Source organism: Ranitomeya imitator, chromosome 8, assembly GCF_032444005.1.
Source record: "Ranitomeya imitator isolate aRanImi1 chromosome 8, aRanImi1.pri, whole genome shotgun sequence".
Classification (NCBI taxonomy): domain Eukaryota; kingdom Metazoa; phylum Chordata; class Amphibia; order Anura; family Dendrobatidae; genus Ranitomeya; species Ranitomeya imitator.
In genome coordinates, this window is record NC_091289.1 from 171,823,099 (window position 1) to 171,849,211 (window position 26,113).

General features: G+C 43.3%; 1 protein-coding gene across 3 annotated transcripts in view; it reads left to right on the forward strand.

Moving 5' to 3' along the window:
• Window positions 1-26,113, forward strand: part of LRP8 (LDL receptor related protein 8) — a 175,630-nt gene that overhangs the window by 115,799 nt on the left and 33,718 nt on the right. For all 3 annotated transcript variants that reach the window (XM_069737883.1, XM_069737885.1, XM_069737884.1), the window contains one exon: window positions 3,369-3,497. In XM_069737883.1, the coding sequence (XP_069593984.1) occupies window positions 3,369-3,497 (129 nt within the window). The remainder of the gene's footprint in view (window positions 1-3,368; window positions 3,498-26,113) is intronic.

The window sequence follows — 26,113 nt, forward strand, 5'->3', positions numbered from 1 at the left end:
GAACCTAATAATTGTATGATACAATTATGATATATAGTAATCCTGGCACTGGTAGTCCTCGGGGACAGTATATGGTAGTCTTCAGGGAAGGTATATAGTAATCCTGGCATTGGCAGTCTCCGGGGACAGTATATAGTAGTCTTGGCACTGGTAGTTCTGGGACTTTATCTGGTAGTCCTCGGGGACGGTATATAGTAATCCTGGCACTGGTAGTCCTCGGGGACGGTATAGAGTAGTCCTGGCACTGGTAGTTCTCTTCTAATCCAAGGCTATATACTATGCCTGTCATTAGTATTGAGTTTTGGCAGTCAAGAATAAAAAAACAAAACAAAAGCTTCCCCAATGATGTTGATTGGCAGACTGACTGACTGATTCGGAAAGGTTTTTGCGAAAATTCACCTAGTGGTGAACGCCCGTACTAAAACCGACCCGGCCTCCAGAAGATGATTGCTGCTTGTTTCGGATACCCCCTGGTATATCTCGTGCCTCATTAATGTTACAGGCTCTTAATGAATTGACTTGCTGTACCCTAATAAATCATTTGTCTTTCTTCTGCACTGAGACATAAATATCACAGTGGTGAGCCGAGCTGGAACGTGGAGACAAAGGCCGCCACGTTGCGTAATGGACGAAAGCTGGATGCAAGGTCGTTCTGAGAGCCAAAAAGCTTTTTTTCTTTTCCTTTTGGAGATCAGTTCATAGAAGTAATCTGGGCTTTATATATAGGAAGTTCTACAAATATAGAACTAATTAACTGGCAAATATCGCAAGAGGAAGAGCCTGCCTAATTGAGGGCTCCGATAGACAATGCAATTAGTGACATACATATTCATTAAAAACCCACTTGGATCTGTGACCATTGCACCCTGGCAGTGTGTAAGTAAAGGCGGCCACTGGCAATGACCCAATACTGTGCACAGATCCGCTATACCGCCACACTGTTACCCCCTACTTCCAATATAATAATCTCTCTTTACTGAGCAGTCGTAGTAAATTACATTTCTTTCTGTCTCCTGGATGGAGTTTGTTAATAAGGCTTGATCCGGAAGTCTGGGCAAGAATGGCAACGTTGCCATTCTCCATCCTTTTTTCACTACCTGCTGGGTCTTTGTCAGCGACAATTCGATTTACTACAGTGTAAATAGGTCGACTCCCGGCACAGAGAGGTGGTCGAGCAGTCAGTGGATCATGGGGGGGAGGTGATGGGTGTTTGTGCCATAGAGAATGCGGTGTAGAAACGCTGAACGTATTTACGATCACATAACCGATAGCATTTTATATACAAAATGCTTTTATAAGATACAAATGGGCCAATTCTTCAATTTGCCCTGGATAAAAATGCTTGAAATTCTGCAAAAATGTTGCACTTTATTCTGCAATGATTATCTAGCTGTGGAATCAGATGGGGGGGAAAGGATGGCATTTGGAGGAGTTTTGTTACACTGAGTGTTTGTCGTCTTTATTTTTAGTTTTCAAGCAGAAAGTGTTTGTGTGTGTGTGTGTATATATCTTTTTCATTCGGACTTTGTTCAGAATCCGCCTGGAAAAAGCGCCCCCCCAAAAAAATGGTCATAATGCACAGCAATGTAAAAACAACATTGCTGTGCACATGTTCAGTATTTTTACTTCTTTTACCGGCTTCTTCCTGAAGCGGTTTTGTGAATGAAACTCCGGTGGCTGTGCCTTTTGGGACTGAAGATGTCATATACACGTAGCTACAGAGTGTAAACTCTCCAAATTCTCCCCCCGAAATGTTGATGTTTTCATTCCAAAAACTCAGCAAAACGTCTCTCAAGCTGTCCTTGGCACAGTGAGATTAAGGTCTACCCAGATCACCGGAGTAGCCTCTAATAATGATTGCTTGCAAATAATGCAGATGGGAGACACAAACTTGGAATTGGTCAAATCTGAGGTCACGGCAGTTACACCGCTACAGGTCAGGGTAGGCAGCAAGTCAAAAATGATGAAGTCCATGCACAACCTGGGTGAAATCCCAATCTAGAATATGATATTCGCAACTGATTGCTTTGGCAAGTTGAAGGTTGACTCGGCAAATAATCATTCAATGAAGTAGTCCTGCTCCACCAATGTCCGCTTTCGGCTAAGCCAAAATAATCTGACCCGTTGACCCTTCTTCAGAAACCAGGCATAGTATGCACACTTTATCAGCCAGAAGCATGAGCGATGGCCGGACATTAGTGACAGTCATGGCAGACTATATTTCATTAAAGTGGCCCATCATGAGAGATTTTCTTTAATGAGAGCAGTAAAGTTAATGGCTGATATTGAATTCCTGTCTCCTGTCTGTTGTAATGTTGCACCGGCTCTTCGTGAATGAATCCTTCTTGATTTTAACCACTGACCTAACAGATTGGCTTGGCTAATTTGTATGTGTCCTCTACATCCCTTTTCCCTGGAGTAACCTGGCACTGCCAATCTTGGATGCAGCCAAGAATAAAATCCTCTATGGCCAGTTGGTTTGAGTTCCTCCGGTAAAGACTTCTAATGAGCTAAAATGGACGGACGAGACGAAAACCGGTTACATTCTTTTGTTCTTGTTGTCCTGACTTATTTTACATCGAGAATAATTATCTCCTCGTTGCTTTTCAATTTTGCATTATATGCTGTGCCACCATATTGTTCAGTGGTGCGTACAAAGACTGCACACCAGTCTTAAGAATTCTATGAAGCTGTCCTGCTCCGGTTGGGAGCGCCGGTGCTGGTCTGTGCACGGACGCCTACATGAGTCCCATCACATGAGCCGATAATCGTCAGAATGGGAGTTCTTAAAGCTTGTTCCTTTTCATTGTCAGCCTAGGGATGAGCGGACCCGTGGATGTTCGGGCTCATCGGGTTCGATAAACTCTACCCGAACCCTATAGAAGTCATGGGCCTGAACTTTGGTGCTGTAAAAGCTCGGTCTTTCTCTTTACAGTTCAGGGTCGCTCATCTCTATTGTTGACTTGTTTACAAGGGTCAATTAGCTGACAAATGACAAATTGCTAATTTTTCTGGCTAATTGGATCTTTTATGTATCCTATATTGGCATCATATCACCCTGTGATAAAAGGGGATGTGCTGCCGACAGTATGCTCACTGTACTGTCCCCATTCAGTTTCTTTGGCCACATTTAATGCCCTACGGATAGAACTAATAGGTTATTATCGCTTTGCGTTACATCTGCTATATCCGACGCTTTGCCGCGGTCATGTTGTGCTCTTCGTCTCACTGCTGCTCATTATGTTCTGTGTTAGACTAAAGCAGAAATTAATTGGTATCCCAACGTCCTGACATATAATAATAATCCTTTTCTTTCTTGCTGACCACAGGCGAAGTAAGGCATTTTTTTTTTCTTTTGAATATTGCAGTGAAGCAGATCTGTGCTGCCGAGAAGTTTAGCTGTGGAGAGTCCAGCAATAAATGTATCCCAGCCACCTGGCGGTGCGATGGTGAGAGGGACTGTGAAAATGGTGTGGATGAGAAGGACTGTCCTACTGGTGAGTTACAATTAAGATAAAGTTAAAACTAGCTGACTTATTCATAAGCTTGAAAAAAGAAAATGGCAAAAAGTAGTAAGACTCCAGCTACGACGCTGATCCCAATAGTGCCCGATGGACCCTGTTTTCTTACCATTGAGATTCTTGGGATTCCATCATGGATATCGCTTCTTCAACAGTGGAAAAAAAAGAAAACCATTGCATGCTGCTCTATTATTGCTGTTAAAGTTGATGTAACTTCCGTTGGTGGCATCGAAAGAGCCACCAACTGCACGGTGAGCTTTACTTTTCTAATTATTGGTCATAATAAGCTATGGATACATAGATGGTCGTGTATATAATATAATATACAGTTTGTGTGTGTATATATATATATATATATATATATATATATATATATATATATATATATATATATATATATATATATATATATATGTATATATGTATATATATATATAATATATGTATGTATATGTGCACACACACACACACACACACACACATATATATATATTTACATACACGCGCACACACACACACACACATATATACATACACACACACGCGCACACACACACATATATACACACACACACACACACACACACATATATACATACACACACACACACACACACACACACACACACACACACACACACACACATATATATATATACACATACACATACACACACACACACACACGATGACGCATAAGTCTTTATTCAGGTCAACCCGAAGGATGGGGCAATGCTGCAATTTTGTCCTCGACTGATGTGAATAGGATCGCATTTTTTAGCGCAAGTTGAAAAACTTAGAACCAAAATACAAAAAATAATTCACACAGTGGCCATTTAACAAGCAGAAGATAAGGTGAACCCAATCGGAATGGTACATAATTCTTGTAGTTCACCTCACTATTAGTGATGATTGAACGTGCTCATATAAGGTGTTATCTGAGCATGCTCAGATGCAAACCAAGTGTCTTCAGCGTGCTCAAATAATATGTTCGAGTCCCTGCGGCGACATGTTTCATGGCTGTTACAGCCGCAACACATACAGGGATTGCTAACAGCTGTGAAACATGCCGCCACAGGGACTTAAACATTTTTCAAGCACGTCGAAGACACTAGGTTAGCAAGCCGAGCATGCTCAGATAACACCTTATCCCAGCAAGTTTGCTCATCAATACTCACTATGTGTTGGAGGATGTTAAAATGGATAAGGTCAGAGCTGGATCTGGGTCCCATCTGTTCAGACACCTGCCCGTGGCAACATATAGAAAAAAAAAGTTAGAACTGGTTGGGTTTTTTTTACAATATGGTCGCAATATTCTGTAACCCGATTCACCTGCACTATGCTGCAAGGTAGCAACAACATAAAGCGATTCTTGGCCGTGTGACCGGAGTCGTGGCCAAAGTTGCAGTGTTTTCCCAGATCTAAAAAAGGTTCACGTTCTCAGATCTGATCACCGAATATTTTCTTCACAAAATGAATCTTTATTCTTGTAGCCCCAGAATGGTTTAAGTTGCCATGACCAAAGCCAGTATGAAGACCGACTCCGCGCATTGTTTGATTCCTTCTCGCTCCTTTCTTTACTGTATGTGCAAGTACTTGATATTCGCAGAAAGTTGGGTTGCACTGCTTACAAGACCGCTCCTCGCCAAGTCCCGATTACCGGGACTAGTATTCCCTTTGGTGCAGTCATAATGGAAAAAAACACAAGTAACGAGCATCAAGTTGGTTATAATTGGCGTCTCTTCCTACAACAAATAGACCAGACACATTTGGCCAGACACCCATGGGTGAAAGTATTCTACACGGATTAAGCAGACCAGGGCCCCTATGCCATAACAATGGGCATGTCTGGCATCAAATTGTTTTGGGAAGTAGCCCAAGTTTACATAAAAGGCCAGAGTAATCTGGTAATCTACCATGGTGATTACACTGTCCGAATGCTCCTTTCTGGAGCGAGAAGAAAACACTACGGACCTGTAGGCTTGAGGTTGAGAATGATGCTTTATAGAGGGTTTACACAATGGCCGCTTATATGGTGCCCACCCTCTTTGCAGTTCAGTGATTGTAAGGACTAGGTTTTAACACATCACGGAAAACATTTACGATATTAATCATCCTATTTCGTATTACGGGACTGTTGAACGCAGTTAGATTTAAGATGACCGTTTACTTTCAATAGCTGGTGTCCAAACAATTTTCATAGTCATGAAAATACAGAAAAATCTTTAAATGAGAAGGTGTGACCAAACTTTTGCTCTGTACTGTATGTGTATGTTGTTTTTTTTTTCTCGATTGGTTGGGGTGGAAAAGGGCAATGCCGGACACCACTGGTGATGAAATTCTTCATGCCCTTTCCTTATTCCACCACCCCACGCCCAACATAGTCTTTCGGGAGATAGGGAGATGATCAGAAGGTCACCACTGAATAGTTGGGCAGGTACGACAGTGTTCCTGTGCAGCCAAATTATATGGGGGAATGAGGTAACTACCGTATATGTTCCCTGGTGGTCTGTTAAAAAAATTATACCTGGTGGGTGTACTCGCCGTTACAAGTTCTGGAGGTGTGTCCGGTTGTTAAGAAAGTTGTCAGTGGAGTCTGGGGCCATCACTGCCTTTTTGAGTCTCTTCTTGTCCTCCACCCGGTTGAATGGTGTAAGTGGTTCCCGGCGTCTGTAATGAGCAGTCATGTAAAGAACGTAGAATTCACAAGTCATACTGTAGTTTGCTGGATTTCAGGCATGCAAGAAAAGACTGACCCCCACTGAACACAGTGATGGCTATAACTGGCTGGTAGTCAGAAAAAGGGTCGAGGTAAAACTAGAGGAAGAAAGCAGGAATAGAGCTAATTACACCACATTAGCATTCATGGCGGTCGCTTCTTTAATTAGTAGTGTCAGGCTATGTTCCCATGTAGCATACCGTAAACGTTGAGATTTTCCCACTGCGTTTTTTCGGCAGGTTTTGAAGAAAAAAAAAATTTTTTTTATTTTTTTTTGTATGTGCAATTTTACAGCGTCGTTAAATGCACAGTGAGGTTTAATGAAGTCACATCCACTGTGATTGAACTGTTAAATGCTGCAAATTTTCCACATGGAAAAATACAACGTAAATTAAAAAAAAAATACACTATTTACAGTTACGGTAGATTCCCTAAACTATTCCCTAGAGAAATAAAATTCCCTGCTGCACCTCTGTGAATAGCTGGTGGTTTGTGATGAGGGTACCCTGCAGATAGGCAATCACAAGAAGTCCAGCGACACTCCAGGATTATCAGAACAGAAGTTCCTAATTTGAAAATGTAAATGTCACGGGTTTGGGGGGGGTGAAGGGGATGTCATGTCCTCCTGGGACATCTGGGATTAGAAGATCATTACGTATTGTGAATTAGAGAACTTCCATTTAGCCATTTTAGTGTGCTTGTGTCCCATATTAAATAGATTTTGTTTCCTTTGGTGCTGAAGAGGTTAACGTCCCTTTCTATGCTGGTCAGAAACTTGCAACTCCATTTCAGCTGCTTTTGATCTGGTCATTGCCTCTCCCTTTTAAATCTGGCAAAACCTTCTGTCTTGCTAGTGAAAGCTTAGCTTTGCTTCTTGGCGACGCTGTGCGGAATTGGAGATCGTCGTTGCTACTGGAGATTGTTGTGTGCCGTATTTGGGTGTATTCTTTCCTCGCTGGCACATTCCTGTCCCTCCCTATATAACTCTCTACCTTTGTTGAGTGTTTGTATGTTTATTACTTTCTGTTATCCCTGTTTTGTCTTTGTGTCTTGCTTACCTTTTACATTTTTGTCCCATGCCTCTTGGGGTGGGGGAGGGGACAGATCAGAGTTTAACAGGAGCATAGTAAGGTTAGAGACTCAGGCCTCTCTACCTTCAAGAGTACCCCCGAGACATGGATAGTTAGGGCCCCAGTTTCAGGGACAGTATGAGGCCCCCCTTCCTTATCGAAGACTGTCTCAGCGTGACAGTAAAAGTTTTGATGAGAAAACAGAGCTTTGGCAGTTGAGCTGAAACCTCCAATGAAATCAAAACTTACAGCCCGCCCGCCTCATTGCCCGTGATAGGGATTAATATACCCGCATGGCAGACATCAAATGCAGCATGGACTGTGGGAGCTGTCTACTTGTCCTGAGCATTTTACTTCTGTCAGATCTCGCCTCGTGCAGCTGGCTTTGTATAAAACATCACAAGCTTAACTCGTATATGTTTTATGGAGAAAAAAAAACAAAACAAAACTTGGCACCAGATTCTCTGTCTACACCGTGAATGCAGATCAGGGTACGCTGACGGTGTGCCTAAACGAGGGCTCCCCGAAGACTGCAGATTACTAAAATGATGAGCAAAACACACTGGCAGGAGCATTAAATATACAAGAATAATGTGAGAATATGCAGATTAGGACGTTGGAAGGAACAAATCCACATTTAGCTAAAAGTAAACAGCTCCTTACGGGGAGGCAAATCCGCACATACAGATACATGTCGGCTTGCCGTAGGCCAGTCGGCTACTTATTCAGGCTCTGCTAAATGGCAGAAAGAGGAATGGATAATATCAAGATGGATTTTGCTTTTTTCAATTTTGGATTCCTGATTTAAGGCTTCTACTAGTGCCCTCCAATTTGTGGTTCTCCAGCTCTTACAAAACTTCAGGTTTTACAACTGCTGTAAAGTCATGCGTTGAACATCTCTGGCATATACCAGTGGTGCCAAACTGGACTGCCAAGCCAAGATGGTTTTTGAAGTTAATCTTAAAGCTTATTAAATTTGGAAAAATCACATATCCGAACTTCTGGCTTGCTACTTCACAATTGAAACTTGCTACAATATTTCTGAACATCAAAAAGTCACTGTGCCCCTATTGATTGGCGGCTGGATGAATGCCGGGAAACGGTTCATCGATGACCTTAGAAATAAAGTTGGTGCCAGCTTAAAATTTGTAATATTGATTGACTACAAGAGTTTTTATTTCCGTTGAACGAAAGCTATTAATTGAGCTGCTGGAGTGGTCCACGCCAGCCTTAATCTACTGGCTACTACAGTGGTGCATTCCAGCCTTGGTCTGACAGTTACTGGAATGATCCAAGCGCCAGCTTTTGTCTATGGGTTACTGGAGTGGTCCATGTTAGGTATAGTTACTAAGAGTGGTACAGGCTAGCCAAAGGATACCGGTTACTGGAATGGTTTATGCCAACCATAGTGCTGGAAACTGGAATAGTTCATGCCAGCTATAGTCTGTGGTGTTACTGGAGTGGTCCATACCCACTACATTCTATGAGTTACTGGGGTGGCCAAGGCCATCTATAGTCTGTGGGCTACCAGAGTGGTGCAGGCTACCCATAGTCTACTGGTTGCCAGAGTGGTTCATGCTAGCCAGAGTCTATTGGCATTTGGCTTAATTCATGAGTCATCGTCCTCTGGCAACTGTTTTTGTATGCGTCCACCAACCACAAGATAACCTTTTTCTGGAGGGACGCTAACTTTGTCCATCAGCTATGTTTCTCCTGGGCCAAAAGCCAACAAATTTAAAGGGCGGGTAGGATCCAATGCTCAAAAAAGCTTTGGACTGATGTGAGGAGTGCTTTGCCAACTAAGGAGATGTCCACTACCTCCAAATATATGCTGCATAGAAACAAATTAATTTGTGTTCTCTCGGATTTGTGGTGCCATCCAGGGAGCTTTAAAGTTACTTGTCTCTGGTTTGTTTGCTTCCTCCCGATTAACCATGAGTGGGGCTGCTGCTATATAAGCTCCTGTATCCCTCTTCCACATTGCTAGTTATTAAGTTTAGCTTAGCCTGGTCCACATACCTGCTCTTTGGTCCGGTGTTGCTATTTTGATCATTCAACCCCACGCAATGACCTTTCTTGCCGCCAGCTTGCTCCACTAGTCAGCAGCCTACTCCGTGGTCCCAACCCAGAAGCCCATATTGATGTAAAGGGTTTAGAGTGAAGTCCAGGGCAACCCTGGGATCTGGTAAATGGAGTGGCTAGTTCCAAGCCTGGTCATGGAAGCCCTATTAAGAGCTGCCAGGCTACTATGAACACTAACTCGGACATATCCCTGGCAATCAGTCTTAGTCGGTGACTTCATGAATGCATACTGGAACTCACCGCTTACTCTGCACCTCCACCGGAGACTTTTGGGGTACCGTTACACTATACGATTTACCAACGATCACAACCAGTGATTCGACCTGGCCGTGATCGTTGGTAATCGTTGTGTGGTCGCTGGAGAGCTGTCACACAGACAGCTCTCCAGCGACCAACAATGCCGAGGTCCCTGGGTAACCAGGGTAAACATCGGGTTACTAAGCGCAGGGCCGCGCTTAGTAACCCGATGTTTACCCTGGTTACCAGCGTAAAAAAACAAACATTACATACTTACATTCCGGTGTCTGTCCCTTGCCGTCTGCTTCCCGCACTGACTGACTGCCGGCCGTAAAGTGAACGCACAGCACAGCGCGCTGTGCTCTGCTTTCACTTTACGGCCGGCAGTCAGTCAGTGCGGGAAGCAGACGGCGAGGGACCTGACGGACACCGGAATGTAAGTATGTTTTTTTGTTTTTTTTTACATTTACGATGGTAACCAGGATAAACATCGGGTTACTAAGCGCGGCCCTGCGCTTAGTAACCCGATGTTTACCCTGGTTACAAGCGAACGCATCGCTGGATCGGTGTCACACACACCGATCCAGCGATGTCAGCGGGAGATCCAGCGACGACAGAAAGTTCCAAACTATCTGCTACGACGTACGATTCTCAGCAGGGTCCCTGATCGCTGCTGCGTGTCAGACACAGCGATATCGTATGGATATCGCTGGAACGTCACGAATCATGCCGTTGTAGCGATCAAAATGGCAGTGTGTGACGGTACCCTTAAATACCTACTACACTTTCCGAGAAGCCCATGCAAATTAGGGAAATTCTGCCACCTTAACACAAAGGGTTAAGCAACAACATCTACATGTTGGTAGCAACTGTGAAGTCTGGATTTCAGATACCTGCATGCCCAAGTCAACTGCTGCCAGAAAAGTGCCACAGTGTAAGCGGGTCCAGCAGGGATGTCCACCAAGGCACACAGGTATTTGCCTTTTGATTGTGCAAAATGTTGGATACCTATATGTTTATCTAGAAAAATCTGTGCACCTTAAGGCCTTTTATTGAGTTTCTGCTACAAATTTTGTTGATCTCCTCGTAGCTAAAAAGCTCGATTCACCTTTCCTAAAATGCTGTATTCCTATGAAAGTTACGGTTATTAATGATGGGCCTCTCACCCAGGGGAAGTATGTCGCTAAGGAGGAGTGCCTGCTTCTTGGTGCCCTACATCTTGAATCCATTAAATTTTTTCTTTTTGACCATTTGTGGTGGTGGTCTTGGGCATGGCATCTATATATATAATTGTCTAAGGGTCACGTCCGTCTGTCTGTCTGTCCTTCTGTCACGGTTATTCATTCGCTGATTGGTCTCGCCAGCTGCCTGTCATGGCTGCTGGGACCAATCAGCGACGGGGACAGTCCGGAAGAAAATGGCCGCTCCTTACTCCCCGCAGTCAGTGCCTGTCGCCCACATAGTCCCCTCCGGTCATCGCCGGCGGTAACAGACCGCGTAATGCCGCGGGTAACGCACTCTGTTACGCCGCTATTAACCCTGTGTGTCCCCAACTTTTTACTATTGACGCTGCCTATGCAGCATCAATAGTAAAAAATGTAATGTTAAAAATAATTTAAAAAAAATAAATAAACCTGCTGTACTCACCCTCTGTAGTCCGCTGAGCCGCTCCCGCCGGGCGCCATCTTCCGATGCACTTTCTGGTGGCAAAGATGGTATGGCAGAAGGACCTGCCATGACGTCACTGTCGTGTGACCGCGACGTCATCCCAGGTCCTGCGCCCATACCAACACTGGGACCGGAAGCTGCCGTGGACTACAAGGGGCCTTCTGAAAGGTGAGTATATGTTTCTTTTTTATTTTTTCACCTGTGACAAACCTGGCTGGGCAATATACTACGTAGCTGGGCAATATACTACGTGACTGGGCAATATACTACGTGGCTCTGTGCTGTATACTACGTAACTGGGCAATATACTACATGGCTCTGTGCTGTATACTGCGTGGCTGTGCTGTATACTGCGTGGCTGTGCTGTATACTACGTGGCTGGGCAATATACTACGTGGCTCTGTGCTGTATACTACATGGCTGGGCAATATACTACGTGACTGGGCAATATACTACGTGGCTGGGCAATATACTACGTGGCTGGGCAATATACTACGTGGCTGGGCAATATACTACGTGGCTGGGCAATATACTACATGACTGGGCAATATACTGCGTGGCTGGGCAATATACTGCGTCACTGGGCAATATACTACGTGGCTGGGCAATATACTACGTGGCTGGGCAATATACTACGTAACTGGGCAATATACTGCGTGGCTGGGCAATATACTGCGTCACTGGGCAATATACTACGTGGCTGGCCAATATACTACGTGGCTGGGCAATATACTACGTGGCTCTGTGCTGTATACTACGTGGCTGGGCAATATACTACGTGACTGGGCAATATACTACGTGGCTGGGCAATATACTGCGTGGCTGGGCAATATACTGCGTCACTGGGCAATATACTACGTGGCTGGCCAATATACTACGTGGACATGCATATTCTAGAATACCCGATGCGTTAGAATCGGGCCACCATCTAGTGGTTACATAAACATTATTGACTGACACCAAGGGTGGGATTGTACGCTGGAGCCCTGGATAGCAGCGTAAATATATATCCTTATCCAAAAGGTTTCCCTTTTTTTTTTGTGAGTTAAAAAAGAAAAAGATGGTGGTCTCAGAGCATTTATTGACTATTATTAGGAACTTTGATAAAATCCCTGTAAAGAATCTGGATCCTCTGACACTCATCCCTGATCTGTCTCATGAGTTGTTGGGAGCCTGTTGATTCACCAAACTAGACCTCAGGGTATAATTTGATCAAGGAAGGGGAAAAACTGGAAGACAGTATTGCCCTTTGGGTTTACGAACACTCCAGCTGATTTTTACCAAAGGTTTTTAATTACCAATTCTGAGATATGAGATTAATTTGTGCTTTTCAATTTTGAGGACACCTTGTTTTTTTTCCACCTGATTTTGAGTATCGCGTACAATATTTATGTACTGCACTTCGAAGACCATTCCTTATTTGTGAAACTTTAAAAATGTATTGTAAACTTCTTGAAGCATATCTAATCTGTCGAAGTGTTTTTGTTTTTTTGTATGAACCCCTCTAAATTTCAAGCCATTTAAAGGGACTCTGTCACCTGAATTTGGCGGGACTGGTTTTGGGTCATATGGGCGGAGTTTTTGGGTGTTTGATTCACCCTTTCCTTACCCGCTGGCTGCATGCTGGCTGCAATATTGGATTGAAGTTCATTCTCTGTCCTCCATAGTACACGCCTGCGCAAAGCAATCTTGCCTTGTGCAGGCGTGTACTATGGAGGACAGAGAATGAACTTCAATCCAATATTGCGGCCAGCATGCAGCCAGCGGGTAAGGAAAGGGTGAATCAAACACCCGAAAACTCCGCCCATATGACCCAAAACCAGTCCCGCCAAATTCAGATGACAGGTTCCCTTTAAAGATTGCGTTCAGCCCAAATCTGTGAAAGCTTTGCAGCGCTTTCTTGGGTTCACTGACCACAATCACAAATTTGTAGGAAAATTTTCCAAAATGGCCAAAACTTTGACTCAATCTCTTCCCGACATGTGGTGCAAATGCATGGTGCAAGTCGGAAGTAGATGTATGGAGCGCGCTCATAGGCTGAGCCAGCCCCATTCCTGGCAGATGATGGCTGTGCTATTCGGCCATCATCTGCCTCTAACAGCAGCGAGTGGAGCTGAGCATTGCCTTAACTCCTTAATTGCAGCTTTTAATCTCTGACAACGGCATTTAATACCCAGGAAACGGGGGAGCCTGCCATTGTACCCACCCACAACTCGATCGCTGAGTGCTGACACCAGGGTTCTGCTTGAGGTTAAAAGTGAACTGCTCTGCCATTTTGAGCTGAAATGTCAAAGGTGCTGACGAGATCTGCAAGGAGTTTGTATGTTCTCCCCATGTTAGGTGGGTTTCCTCCGGGTTCTCCGGTTTCCACCCACACTCCAAAGACATACTGATGGGGAATTTAGATTGTGAGCCCCAATGGGGACCTAGTGTCCCATGCATTTCACATAGCTTATTATTTATATCGTTTTCTTATGTGTGGAGAGCTGTATTTTATTTTTATTATTCTGGTCTGGGTTACATGTGATATTTCATCCCTTTTTTTTGTGATTGTGATTAGGTGGGACTCTATTTTGTAATGTATTTCTGTAATTTTGGCGATACAAAAGGAAACCAAGCAATGTCAATTAGTCCAGTTATTCATTGCACTATGAATCCTGTTTTTTTTTTTTTTTGTTGTTGTTTTTTTTTTTCTTTTTCCCCATAGTTACCATTACTGTAGCAAATCACAGCCTGAGCTCCTGCGCATCAGAACAAATGTGCGCGTGTTGGTGTAGGACGCTGTAGAACAGGGGTGTCAAACTGCATTCCTCGAGGGCCGCAAACCATTCAAGATTTCATTAGCATTGCACAAGGTGCTGCAATCATTGTGTGTAGGTGATTAAATTATCACCTGTGCAATGCAAGGAAATCCTGAAAACATGACCTGGTTGCAGCCCTCGAGGAATGCAGTTTGACACCCCTGATCGAGAATCTGCTGAGTTTTGGGGTGCCAGTTAATACTAATTAATAAGAACTACTGGATCTTAAAAGGGGGTTTATTACAAACAAGGTATTTACAATGACATACATAAGGGAAGTCTAACTAAGGCTACGTTCAGACTAGCGTTGTGCGTCGGCGACGCAACGCACGACGCACTCAAAAACGCGGCAAAACGCACGAAAAAACGCTGCGTTTTGCGACGCGTGCGTCGTTTTTTGCCGAAAATCGGACGCAAGAAAAATGCAACTTGTTGCGTTTTCTTGGTCCGATGCTTGCGGCAAAAAAGACGCATGCGTCGCACAACGCAACAAACAAAAACGCATGCGTCCCCCATGTTAAACATAGGGGCGCATGACGCGTGCGTCGCCGCTGCGTCACCCGACGCACACTAGCACAACGCTAGTCTGAACGTAGCCTAAGGGACAAGGGTAAATTAAAGGGAAGAGGTAATAGGAGAGGGTAGAGGAAACTGGGATGTGGGAAGGAGAAGATACATAACTGATCCTTACATATATATTAAACCAATGCACACCCACATACAAGCCATGACTCCATCTTTGCTTCCGGTATCTTCTGTGGCAAATGTCCAATCGTCTTCCGGCAATGTGAACACGGTCATTGGCTGCAGTGATCATCACCTTCCTGCGGATGGCGTCCTCGTACTTGGGAAGAAAGTTCTTGTGTAGGACAGGTTCAACTCCTTTTGGGCTGGCTCCAAGATGTCCATTCAAAGAACAATGGTTGGTCACCCAAAGGCCACAGGCATTGTGTATCAATATACATCTCCATAGGCCGCAGACAGGATGTCTATCCCAGGACCACTGGCTTATAATGGAGACCCACAGGAGTTGTGTACATATGTAGATAATGATAGGTCACAAACAGGTTAGAGGCCATTCATTCAAGATTTCCACAGTGTATACCTGTATCCTCCAGGATATTCATTTCGTATGTAGATGCGCCTCTGCCTTATCACTAAAAGTAACAAAGGACATCACACAAAAGAACATGGTCTGACCGCCTAGTCTTGTATCTGGTTATCAACAGAGTCCTGGAAATATTCCTCACTCATAAATTCAATATATCTCTGTGATTTCTATGATACGTGCATTGTCCATGTTGTCTCCAACAGACGCTCTCTTGGCGTTTTTATTATTTGATTTTTGGATTTTCTCCATTCTTTTGCTATTGTACGTTGCTGGCTTGTTCATAATCGTTGCCAAGGTGACCGCCTCTGATACGGGGAGGACCCCCACATCCCCAAAGCACGTGTCCCTTTGTCTTCCTAGAAAGATTAAATGACTGACTGGCCGGGAGTCATGTGACGGGACACGAGGTCGCTGCTCCAGAGATACTCCTCCATCTTTAACCCTTCTGTCCCTCTGCTTCAGTGATTGTCCCCCTTTCCCCGGTGCATCGTTCCTGAGTGTTGGCACATGGCGGTCGCTGCTAGATCTTCCCCATGCTTCTTAATAATTTTAGATCTGGTAGATCAGTCGCTGTGGGATCATTTTTCCATGAGATAAAATGTAAAAAAAAGAAAAGCTCTCAAAAAATGGAAGAAAAAAAAAATAGTAAAAATCAGAACTCTACTTGTTCATGCATCTATGGATTTCCAAAGGCAGCATGCTATTCTCCAGTATTCCTGCGGGGGCGCTGCAGAGAAGTTCAACACTTTCCTAATGTGCCCATCAATCATAGCTGGATTATTTGATCAGCTTTTTTTTTTTTGGTGGGGGGCTCTTCTAATAATATGAGATTGCCCAAAGCAAATAACCGCTTTTCTCTGTGCCAAGGACAAGTCATTGGCAGTATTGAATTCTTTAAAGGAGGGGTTGAGTGAAATCAAGTTATTGCCTATCCGCAGGATAACTTGCTGATCAGTGGCGGTCCAACACCTGGGACCAGCAGAACGAGGGGGGCGGCATTGCACATGCTCCACCGCTGCTCCATTCATTACTTATAGGAACCCCGATCGTTGCAATTTTTTTTTTCCCAGCAGCTCCATAGAGAAGTAATGAAGCAGCGGTCAGGCGTCCGAACTGCCACACCTTTTAGTAACGGTATAAAAGTTCCTTGATTTGTACTGGTCCCAGTGATCCCCACCAATCAGCAGTGAATATTCACTGGTCCGAAAAACTCCTGGCAGGAAGTGTATGTGCACACGTTAAGTATTTTGGTGCAGGAAAAATGCAGTGTAAAATAAGCATGCTTTATTACTTGTGTTTTTGGTGCAGATTTTTTTCCCCACTCATTAATATGGGTGAAATCCGCAGCAAAAAACGCTGAAAGAATTGACTTGCAGCAGATTTATATCTGCAATGTGTGTAAGAGACGTCAGGATTCTCATTCACTTTGCCGGCATCGGGAAACTTCAGGTTTTATGAAAAACCACGACGTGTGCACTCAGCCTATGTTGGTAAAGAAACTTTTTTTTTTTTTTGTAACTGCACAAATATGCATTTTATATATGCCAGCCACATTCATGGCCTCTTTGCTAGCAGTGGTCTTCGTACTTTGGATCGACCGCAATAACAGTGTGTTCTGCAGTGCTGCTAGCACAGTGCCTGCCATGGATGGAGGTAAGAGCAGGAGACTGTAGTGCCACCTAGTGGAAGTAAGTGTCTGTGCAGTTGGACATTCTGCTTTGGCTTTATAGCCAGTCATGTGGCAAGGCTCTGTAAAAAGTCATTATTGACTTCTAAGATTGCATCTTCCAATAGGTGGCGCTAGAGACCTTGGGTGGGAACACTTGTGGAGTCGGGAAGGAATTTTTTTTCCCCAATGTGGAGCTTACGGTTTCTACATGTTTTTTTTTATTTTTTGCCTTCCTCTGGATCAACATGTTAGGTTAGGCTATGGGTTGAACTAGATGGACTTAGTTTTTAAGGTTGAAGGAAGACTATGTAGCTTCATGAAGGACACTATTTTTGTGTACATGCGCAAAAAGGGGCGCAGCAGGATTTAGGTTGTGGCTTTGCTAAAAAAAAAAAAAAAAATTAAAACGAGAATAATTTTTTCCTTTTTTTTTTTTTTTTTTATAAAGGAGTCTGATTACATGTGATCATGAGCTGAAAAAGTCGCATTCTTAGGGTATGTGCACACGTCAGGATTTCTTGCAGAAATTTTCCTGAGAAAAAACTGACATTTCTGCCAGAAATCCGCATGCGTTTTTACTGCGATTTTGGTGCGTTTTTTGTGCGTTTTTTCCCAAATGCATAGAATTGCGGGAAAAACGCAGAAAATCCGCAAAAATAATGAACATGCTCATTTTTTTTACCGCGATGCGTTTTTTTTCGCGGAAAAAAACGCATCCATGTGCACAAAACATGCAGAATGCATTCTAAATGATAGAATGCATAATGTATGCGTTTTTAATGAGTTTTATAGCGTTTTTAGCGCAAAAAAACGCGAAAAAACCTGTACGTGTGCACATAGCCTTACTGTATATACCGCCTGTGGTGCACTTCTGACTACCGCACTACTGTACAGGCTCATGTTCTCATGTTGGTTCCCATCGCCCTCTTCTTTGTCCGCTGACTGATTTGGCTCCTGTGTTACTGCTCCCTCCAGTGGTTATTTTCTTGTACTGCATTCTGCTTGAACGTGGGGAGGAAGTTTGTTGAAACAGTTTAAACTACTTGCAGGTCAGTAAAAGAAAGTTTCTAAAACTGTTCTGTTGCCACTTTGCCAGGATTTATGGCTCATTCTGGACTTGTTTCCCTCTGATCTGTACATACCCCTTGGCCTTTAAACCCTGGGCCCTTTCTCTGGTTGTACTTTTTCAGGGTAGGGTTAATGCAGAGGATCCTAAATATTGTTTCCGAGGTGAAAATGTACATCGTACATACTCCTGTAAGCATATACACACAGTCTAGGCTCAAAATGTGTCCGCCTGTAATGCTTCCCCTGGGACTTCTATTTCAAATGAATTCTATATAATAGAACTATAACGCATTGTACATTTTTAAAGAATATCTAATAAAACAAGAATATGAATGTAGTTTATTTATGAAGATTTACGAATAATGCAAAGAATACACAGGTTTCGGCCGGCCAGGCGCAACCAATCAGTGAAGTTGTGGTTAAATCCCGCGCCAATATCATTGAATGGTCGCGGCCGGCCGGGCACGATCAATCAGAGAAGCCAGGGCCGGCTCCAGGTTTTTGAGGGCCCTGGGCGAAAGAGTCTCAGTGCCCCCCCCCCCCCACCCCCATTTAACAAATACCACGATTCACAGATACAGCAGAGAAATATAGCACAGCCCACGCAGCATATAGCACAGCCCACGCAGCATATAACACAGCCCACGTAGTATATAGCAGTGTGGGCACCATAAAAAAAGATAGTTATATACTCACCTTCTGGCGGCCCCCGGATCCAGCCCAGGCCTTTAGCGCTGCTCCCGCCAGGTCCGTTCCCAGTGATGCTTTGCGGCAATAACCTGTGATGATGTAGCGGTCTCGTGAGACCGCTACGTCATCTGGGGTCATTACTGCAAAGCATTACTGGGACCGGAGCATCGCGAGGATCTGGAAAAACTGCCAGGGTCGCCGGAAGGTGAGAATTTCACAATTTTTTTTTATTATTATTATTTTTAGCATTATATCTTTTTACTATTGATGCTGCATAGGCAGCATCAATAGTAAAAAGCGAAGCGGTGTTTAAAACCCGCCCCAATATCGCCGATTGGTCACAGTGTGTGTGTGTGTGTGTGTGTGTATATATGGTTGCTGTTGGCAGCCTGATAAATCCCCAGCCAACAGGAAGCCCTCCCCCTTGGCAGTATATATTAGCTCACACATACACATAATAGACAGGTCATGTGACTGACAGCTGCCGTATTTCCTATATGGTACATTTGTTGCTCTTGTAGTTTGTCTGTTTATTAATCAGAGGAGGATAATACCAGACTTGTGTGTGTTTTAGGGCGAGTTTCATGTGTCAAGTTGTGTGTGTCGAGTTTTGTGTGGCGACATGCATGTAGCGACTTTGTGTGTCGAGTTGCATGTGACAGGTTAGTGTAGCAAGTTGTGTGTAGCAAGTTGTGTGCAGCAAGTTTTTTGCATGGCGAGTTTTACGCGTGGCGAGTTTTATGTGTGGTGCGTTTTGAGTATGTGCAAATTTTGTGTGAGGCAACTTTTGCCAAGTGGATAACCATTTATAGATCCATATTTTTTATTTTTGGTACGGAGCATGCCCAAAACGCTAGAGGTGTCCAGCGAGACGTGTAGGTAAAACAGATCCATTAAAGACCATTCAAAAACAGAATTCAAACTTTGGTTTCCATTTTTGCATCTGTTTTTGCTCTCTTTGTAATGGATGCATTTTTCTTTTTAAATATTGGATCCATTACAAACTAATGACATCTGGACATGTGAACAGAGCCTTACTGTATTGGTATAATCATCATTTTTTTTTTTTTTTTCTTTTACATTCGGCAAAACCTCTGGCGTGTCATGCATCTTGGCAAGATCATTTGGACAAAAGTCGTGAAATTATGCAATTTACATTTGCTTCTGGTCTGGTCACCCATGGGTACAATGCCCCCTTGCCAAAAAAGAGCACAGATGAAAATGTAACCCCCTCACCCCATACTCACCCAGGCTCCTTGCATCTTCTCGCCCGACCACTTGCACCAGTGACCCCATTCCGTCACATTTCCTCCAGTCCCTTTCCCCGGCTGTCACCTCTCACCTAACTAAAATATTCAACCTTTCCCTCACTTCCGGTATTTTTCCCTCCTCATTTAAGCATGCCATCATACATCCATTACTTAAAAAACCATCCCTCGATCAAAACTGTGCCGCTAATTATAGACCTGTCTCTAATCTTCCCTTCATCTCTAAACTCCTCGAACGCCTGGTCCACTCCCGTCTTACCCGCTATCTCTCAGATAACTCTCTTCTCGACCCTCTTCAATCTGGTTTCCGCTCTTTACACTCTACTGAAACTGCCCTCACTAAAGTCTCTAATGACCTACTAACAGCTAAATCTAATGGTCACTACTCCATGCTAATCCTCTTGGATCTCTCTGCAGCATTTGATACTGTGGATCATCAGCTCCTCCTCACTATGCTCCGCTCCATCGGCCTCAAGGACACCGTTCTCTCCTGGTTCTCCTCCTATCTCTCTGACCGATCCTTCACTGTATGTTTCGCTGGTTCCTCCTCCTCTCACCTTCCCCTTACTGTTGGGGTTCCTCAAGGATCAGTCCTAGGCCCCCTCCTCTTCTCTTTGTATACTGCCCCTATTGGACAAACAATCAGTAGATTTGGCTTCCAGTACCATCTCTATGCTGACGACACCCAACTATACACTTCTTCTCCTGATCTCACGCCTGCCTTATTAGAAAACACCAGTGATTGTCTTACCGCTGTCTCTAGCATCATGTCCTCCCTCTATCTGAAACTAAACCTGTCAAAAACTGAACTCCTCGTGTTTTCTCCCTCTACTAACCTACCTTTGCCTGACATTGCCATCTCCGTTTGCGGTTCCACCATTACTCCAAAGCAACATGCCCGCTGCCTTGGGGTCATCCTTGATTCTGACCTTTCATTCACCCCCCACATCCGATCACTGGCTCGCTCTTCTTACCTGCATCTCAAAAACATTTCTAGAATTCGCCCTTTTCTTACTTTCGACTCTGCAAAAACTCTTACTGTTTCACTTATTCATTCTCGTCTGGACTATTGTAACTCTCTACTAATCGGCCTCCCTCTTACCAAACTCTCCCCGCTCCAATCTGTCCTGAATGCTGCTGCCAGGATCATATTCCTCACCAACCGTTACACCGATGCCTCTACCTTGTGCCAGTCATTACACTGGTTACCCATCCACTCAAGAATCCAGTACAAAACTACTACCCTCATCCACAAAGCACTCCATGGCTCAGCACCACCCTACATCTCCTCTCTGGTCTCAGTCTACCACCCTACCCGTGCCCTCCGCTCCGCTGATGACCTCAGGTTAGCATCCTCAATAATCAGAACCTCCCACTCCCGTCTCCAAGACTTTACACGTGCTGCGCCGATTCTTTGGAATGCACTACCTAGGATAATACGATTAATCCCCAATCCCCACAGTTTTAAGCGTGCCCTAAAAACTCATTTGTTCAGACTGGCCTACCGCCTCAATGCATTAACCTAACGATCCCTGTGTGGCCTATATTAAAAAAAAAAAAAAATTAATTAACTGGTTCATGCAGCTTTACATGAACACCCAAGCCTTACACTATGGCTGGTCCGAATAACTATAGCAATTGTTACCATCCACCTCTCGTGTCTCCCCTTTTCCTCATAGTTTGTAAGCTTACGAGCAGGGCCCTCACTCCTCTTGGTATCTGTTTTGAACTGTATTTCTGTTATGCTGTAATGTCTATTGTATGTACAAGTCCCCTCTATAATTTGTAAAGCGCTGCGGAATATGTTGGCGCTATATAAATAAAAATTATTATTATTATTATTATTATACTTGCGCTCATTCCTCAGGACAGCTATCTCTCCTGCTCCCCTCCCCCATATACATGAACTTTCACATGTTTTCAAGGGCAGCGGTGTATCTCGTGTAAAACAAAAGGTGGGGCTTTAAAATTCTACCTGCCCAATCCTTATCTCCCCTAACATTATCCCTCGGGAGACCCTCATACATATTAGACCGACAACATTTCCCCCTTTAGAAATTCATACGTTATTTACTGAATGAAGATTCCTATTTTATGTATGTGCAGATATTAAAAAAAACAAACATCAGAAGTCATATCTTTTTATTATAGACATATTTTTCGGCATCTTTTTTTTTTTTTTTATCCAATGTTCATGTTTATCCTAAAAAAAAATTAAAATAAAATGATTAAAAAAAAAATCCAGTTTTTACTTGCACGAACATTTAATGGTCAACGTCAGACTTCTTTCTCTTAACAGAACAACTCCTGTCCATTTGCGGTTTCTGGGATTGCAGTTCTTCCACTTTCAAGTGAATAAGCTCAAGTGCAATACAAGACTTGACCAAATAACCACAGATGGCGCCGTCTCAATCACAGAAGATTTCAGCAGCCAGATCACTCTTTATGTAAGGCCTGCGCTCATTTATTTAGTTAAGATGCAAACTAGCCATTGTGGTTAGATGAGGACCGTAACAGATTCTCTGGCCACTGAATTAGTGGTTTTCGGTCACTGGCAGGAGCCACCCTAAACTTAAATCCCTCTTCCTTGAGGAAGTCTAGGTTGAGACGTTTCTCATTTACTACGCTGTCTGGGTCGTCCCTGTAACGCCCAATCTCTGGACTCTCCACCTCCCATTCTACCTCTCTGTTTTTTAGCACAGGCTGAAATTTTTTCCAAACCTGTTTCATGGCTTTGAGTTCTTGAGTCACATGGCTATCTTCTTTCTTAAGAGGTGGAAATACATCACTTCCAAAACGATAGTGTCTCTTGGTGCTATCTAGGATCTCTGCCATCCAGGCGCCATACTTGACAAATATCAGAATGGTGCAGCCCTCGTTTTCCACCAACCCGGGAACCAAATATCTGTTTCGCAGGACTTGCTCCTTCAGAAGAGCTAAAGCTTCCTTCGATTTGCCGTCCCACTGAAATGTACAATCTTGACTGGTTAGTTTGTTTAAAGTTTTGCTGAAAATGCCATATCCTGGAGTATATTGTCTTGCATCATTCAAACAGCCGAGGATTGACCGCAAGTCGCTTGCATTTCCAGGCTCTTTCATATACTTTACCTTCTTTATAAAATCCCTGCCCAGCGTAACGCCATCTTCAGTTACTTCTCTCCCTAGAAACTTCACAGCCGGCTGGCAAGTTTGGCACTCTGCTGGGCGTATTTCAAAGCAATGGTCTCTCAGATGGTGCCATAACTTGTCTGTGAATTCTCTACACTCTTTCTCAGTTTCTCCTGAAATTAAGATGGCATCTATGTAGTAGGTCACACGCTTCCTCACGTTCCCGGGCAACTTATCAAGTACCTTCTCCAGAGCGTCACTAAGTCTAGTGTTCTTATTTTGGAACCTTCCAGGCAACCTGTTCCAGACATATTGTTTGCCCAGGAAAGTAAAGGCTGTTCTGTACTTGGTGTAGGTGTCTAGAGGGACTTGCCATTCTGCATAGAATAGGTGAATGACCGAATAATACTTCCCCAGGATTATACCTTCAATGGCTTTTGTCAGGTCCTCCCGTGGGTGAGTAGTCTCCTTCACCGAACTTTTATTCAAGTCCCCATAATAGAATTTAATTTTGACCTTATCATTTGGTTTCAGGTCAAGTGAAATGCGGGAGTTGCAGACACTGTTGCATCGTTCAACCAACCCATTTCTGACCCAACTAGCGATGACTTTCCTGGCGTCATACAGTAGTTCCGTTCTTAAATATCCTTGATGTTGATGAAAACTGCTGGGATCCGAGACTTCTTCTATTACCACAGGAGGGACATCGATCACGTAACCTTGGTGCCCATAGTTCTGCATCAAACTGAGATCATGAAGTTGCTTCCATCCAATTACTGTTTTTGGGATGCAGTCTACATATATGATCTGCTCAGTGGTCGCTTGGTCGTTAATATAAATCGGGCCTAAGACAAATCTTCCGTTTGCTTTTTTCTTTCCATTTTGGAGAGCAATATTGAGGTGTTTTCCTAGGAACATTTCTCCTGGACATACATTCAGGATGGTGTAGAATGAATGAGGATCCGCTATTGCTGTTATTTCATTTCCATTCACACTTATTTTCACGGTCATGGTCTGGTTTTTCTGGTGGTTCCGTGCTTCCATCTTTCTGAGAAAAAGCAAGATTGAGGTGGTTAGATCGTTATAGGGCCATAAAAAGTAATAGCCAGCAGTCATTAGTATTGGTCCAGTATGTACTAGTATTTTAGAACATATAAAAAAATATTGCTAGTCTAAAGAAATGAGTCTTTTTACGGCACGCTTAAAACTGTGGATAATGATCGCATTGTCTGAGGTAGTGTATTCCAAAGAACTTGCACAGCACAAGAGAACTTTTGGAGACTGGATTATTGAGGATGTTATTCTTAGATTATTAGTGGAACGGAGAGCATGGATAGAGTGAAGCACTCCTGAAGATAGAAAATTAAAATAACCCTTATTTGTTTGACGCCTGCATGGAATTGTCAGCTGTGGTCGGGTCTCCTACTCAAGGAGCACAGCGCTGGCAAGTTCTTTGCTATAGAACTTGCGATCACCGCTCCGAAGCTGATCAGGTCGTCGGACCTGGCCAGCTTCCGCGCCAGGTCGTCGGATTAGGTGTCCACTATTCCACAAATACGGTAAGTCAAATGTAATATACATGTAGATACTGATGAAATGGGAAAACGCTTAATTCAATCTAAGGTGACGTGCCCAGACTTGTTCTGGATCTCTAGTGAACTTTGAGATTGTAATAGACAAGGATTGTTAATTTCTTGTTCTAACTTGATATACTTTTTATTATTTTGTAATACCTTTTATAGTAAAAAGTTTAACCATTTTTCAGAGTTTGAGAAGTTTTGTTGAGGGACTTCAAAATGTAGATAAAAAGTAAGTTTGTGTGTGTATTATTATTATTATTTTTTTTTTTTTAAGTAACATTTTAATTCTCATGCCCAAAAATTTGTCAGCAACTTCAGAAAGTCGTATCTTTTAGGTTTGATCTATCAAGATATAAAATTATTTATCATGTAAGGCAACTGCCATAAAGCCAAATAAAAAAAAAAAGTTGTAAACTCCAGAATTGTCGATTTTTGATTGTTCCTGCCACTAAAAAACAAAACGTATGCTAGAGAAAGCAATCAAAAATTTGGATGCATCTCAAAAATTAAAATACAATAGTTATTGGTCTTACAAGAAAAAAAAAAAAAAAACTTGCATAGCTGTTTTTTTTTTTCTTTCCATTTCGTAAACTAGATTTTAATTAAGAGCTACACCAGGTTTTCCTTTTCACAGATGAGGCCTGGCTTGGCACATGGAGAGCTACGACATTAGCAATTGTTTTTTTTGTGCTTGTTTTCCAGACTTGCTGGAGGTCTCCTGACCCAAATCCAATAACCTCATATATCAGGGTGTTGTGTTTGGATCAGAAGTCTGCAGCAGATCTAGAAATCATAGTCCATGCAACTAAGGCCACGGTCAGTATTTTACTTCCGTATTTGTAAGCCAAAACCAGGAGCGAAGCAATCAGCGGAAAAGTATCATAAACACATCACCACTTCTTGTGTGTTTTTTTTTTTTTTTTTTTTGTTGTTGATGCTGGTTTTTTTTTTTTTACCCACTTCTGGTTTTGGCAGACAAATACTGATGTAAAAAAACTCCCCAAATCCTGAACGTGGCCTTAGCAGCATGCGGATTGTCAGCTTTTGCCGCTGATTCTCCTCCCCGCCCCACGTTCAAAGGGGTGAAAATCCACAACTGAAATGGCCAAGACTTGAAAATCTTAATAGTTAAAAGTTGCTTCTTGCGGAAACGTCCCACAGGGTGTGAAAAAGAACTGCTCGAACCTCCATGTGGCAAGCACTGTATTCAGCTGTGGAATTTCCAGGCTTAAAATTGCACTGCAAATCTGCAGCATTGTTGGCCTGACTGTACACCGCCGAAAAATGGCAAAATGGATCATCATCATCATCATGCATTAGATATTCGCTGTAGCTTCACTTACTTCGATGTCTTGTTTCCGGATTTCACAGTTCCGAGTTTTGTGAATTTTTGGCTGAAGGCTGTGACTGATCAGACTCCTGGCCACACTAGTCTGTATCCAGTTGTTTGCAAGAAGACAGTGTGAAACAATTGAGGAAATCCCCTACCCCACCCCATGGCAGCATTCACCACCCACTTTG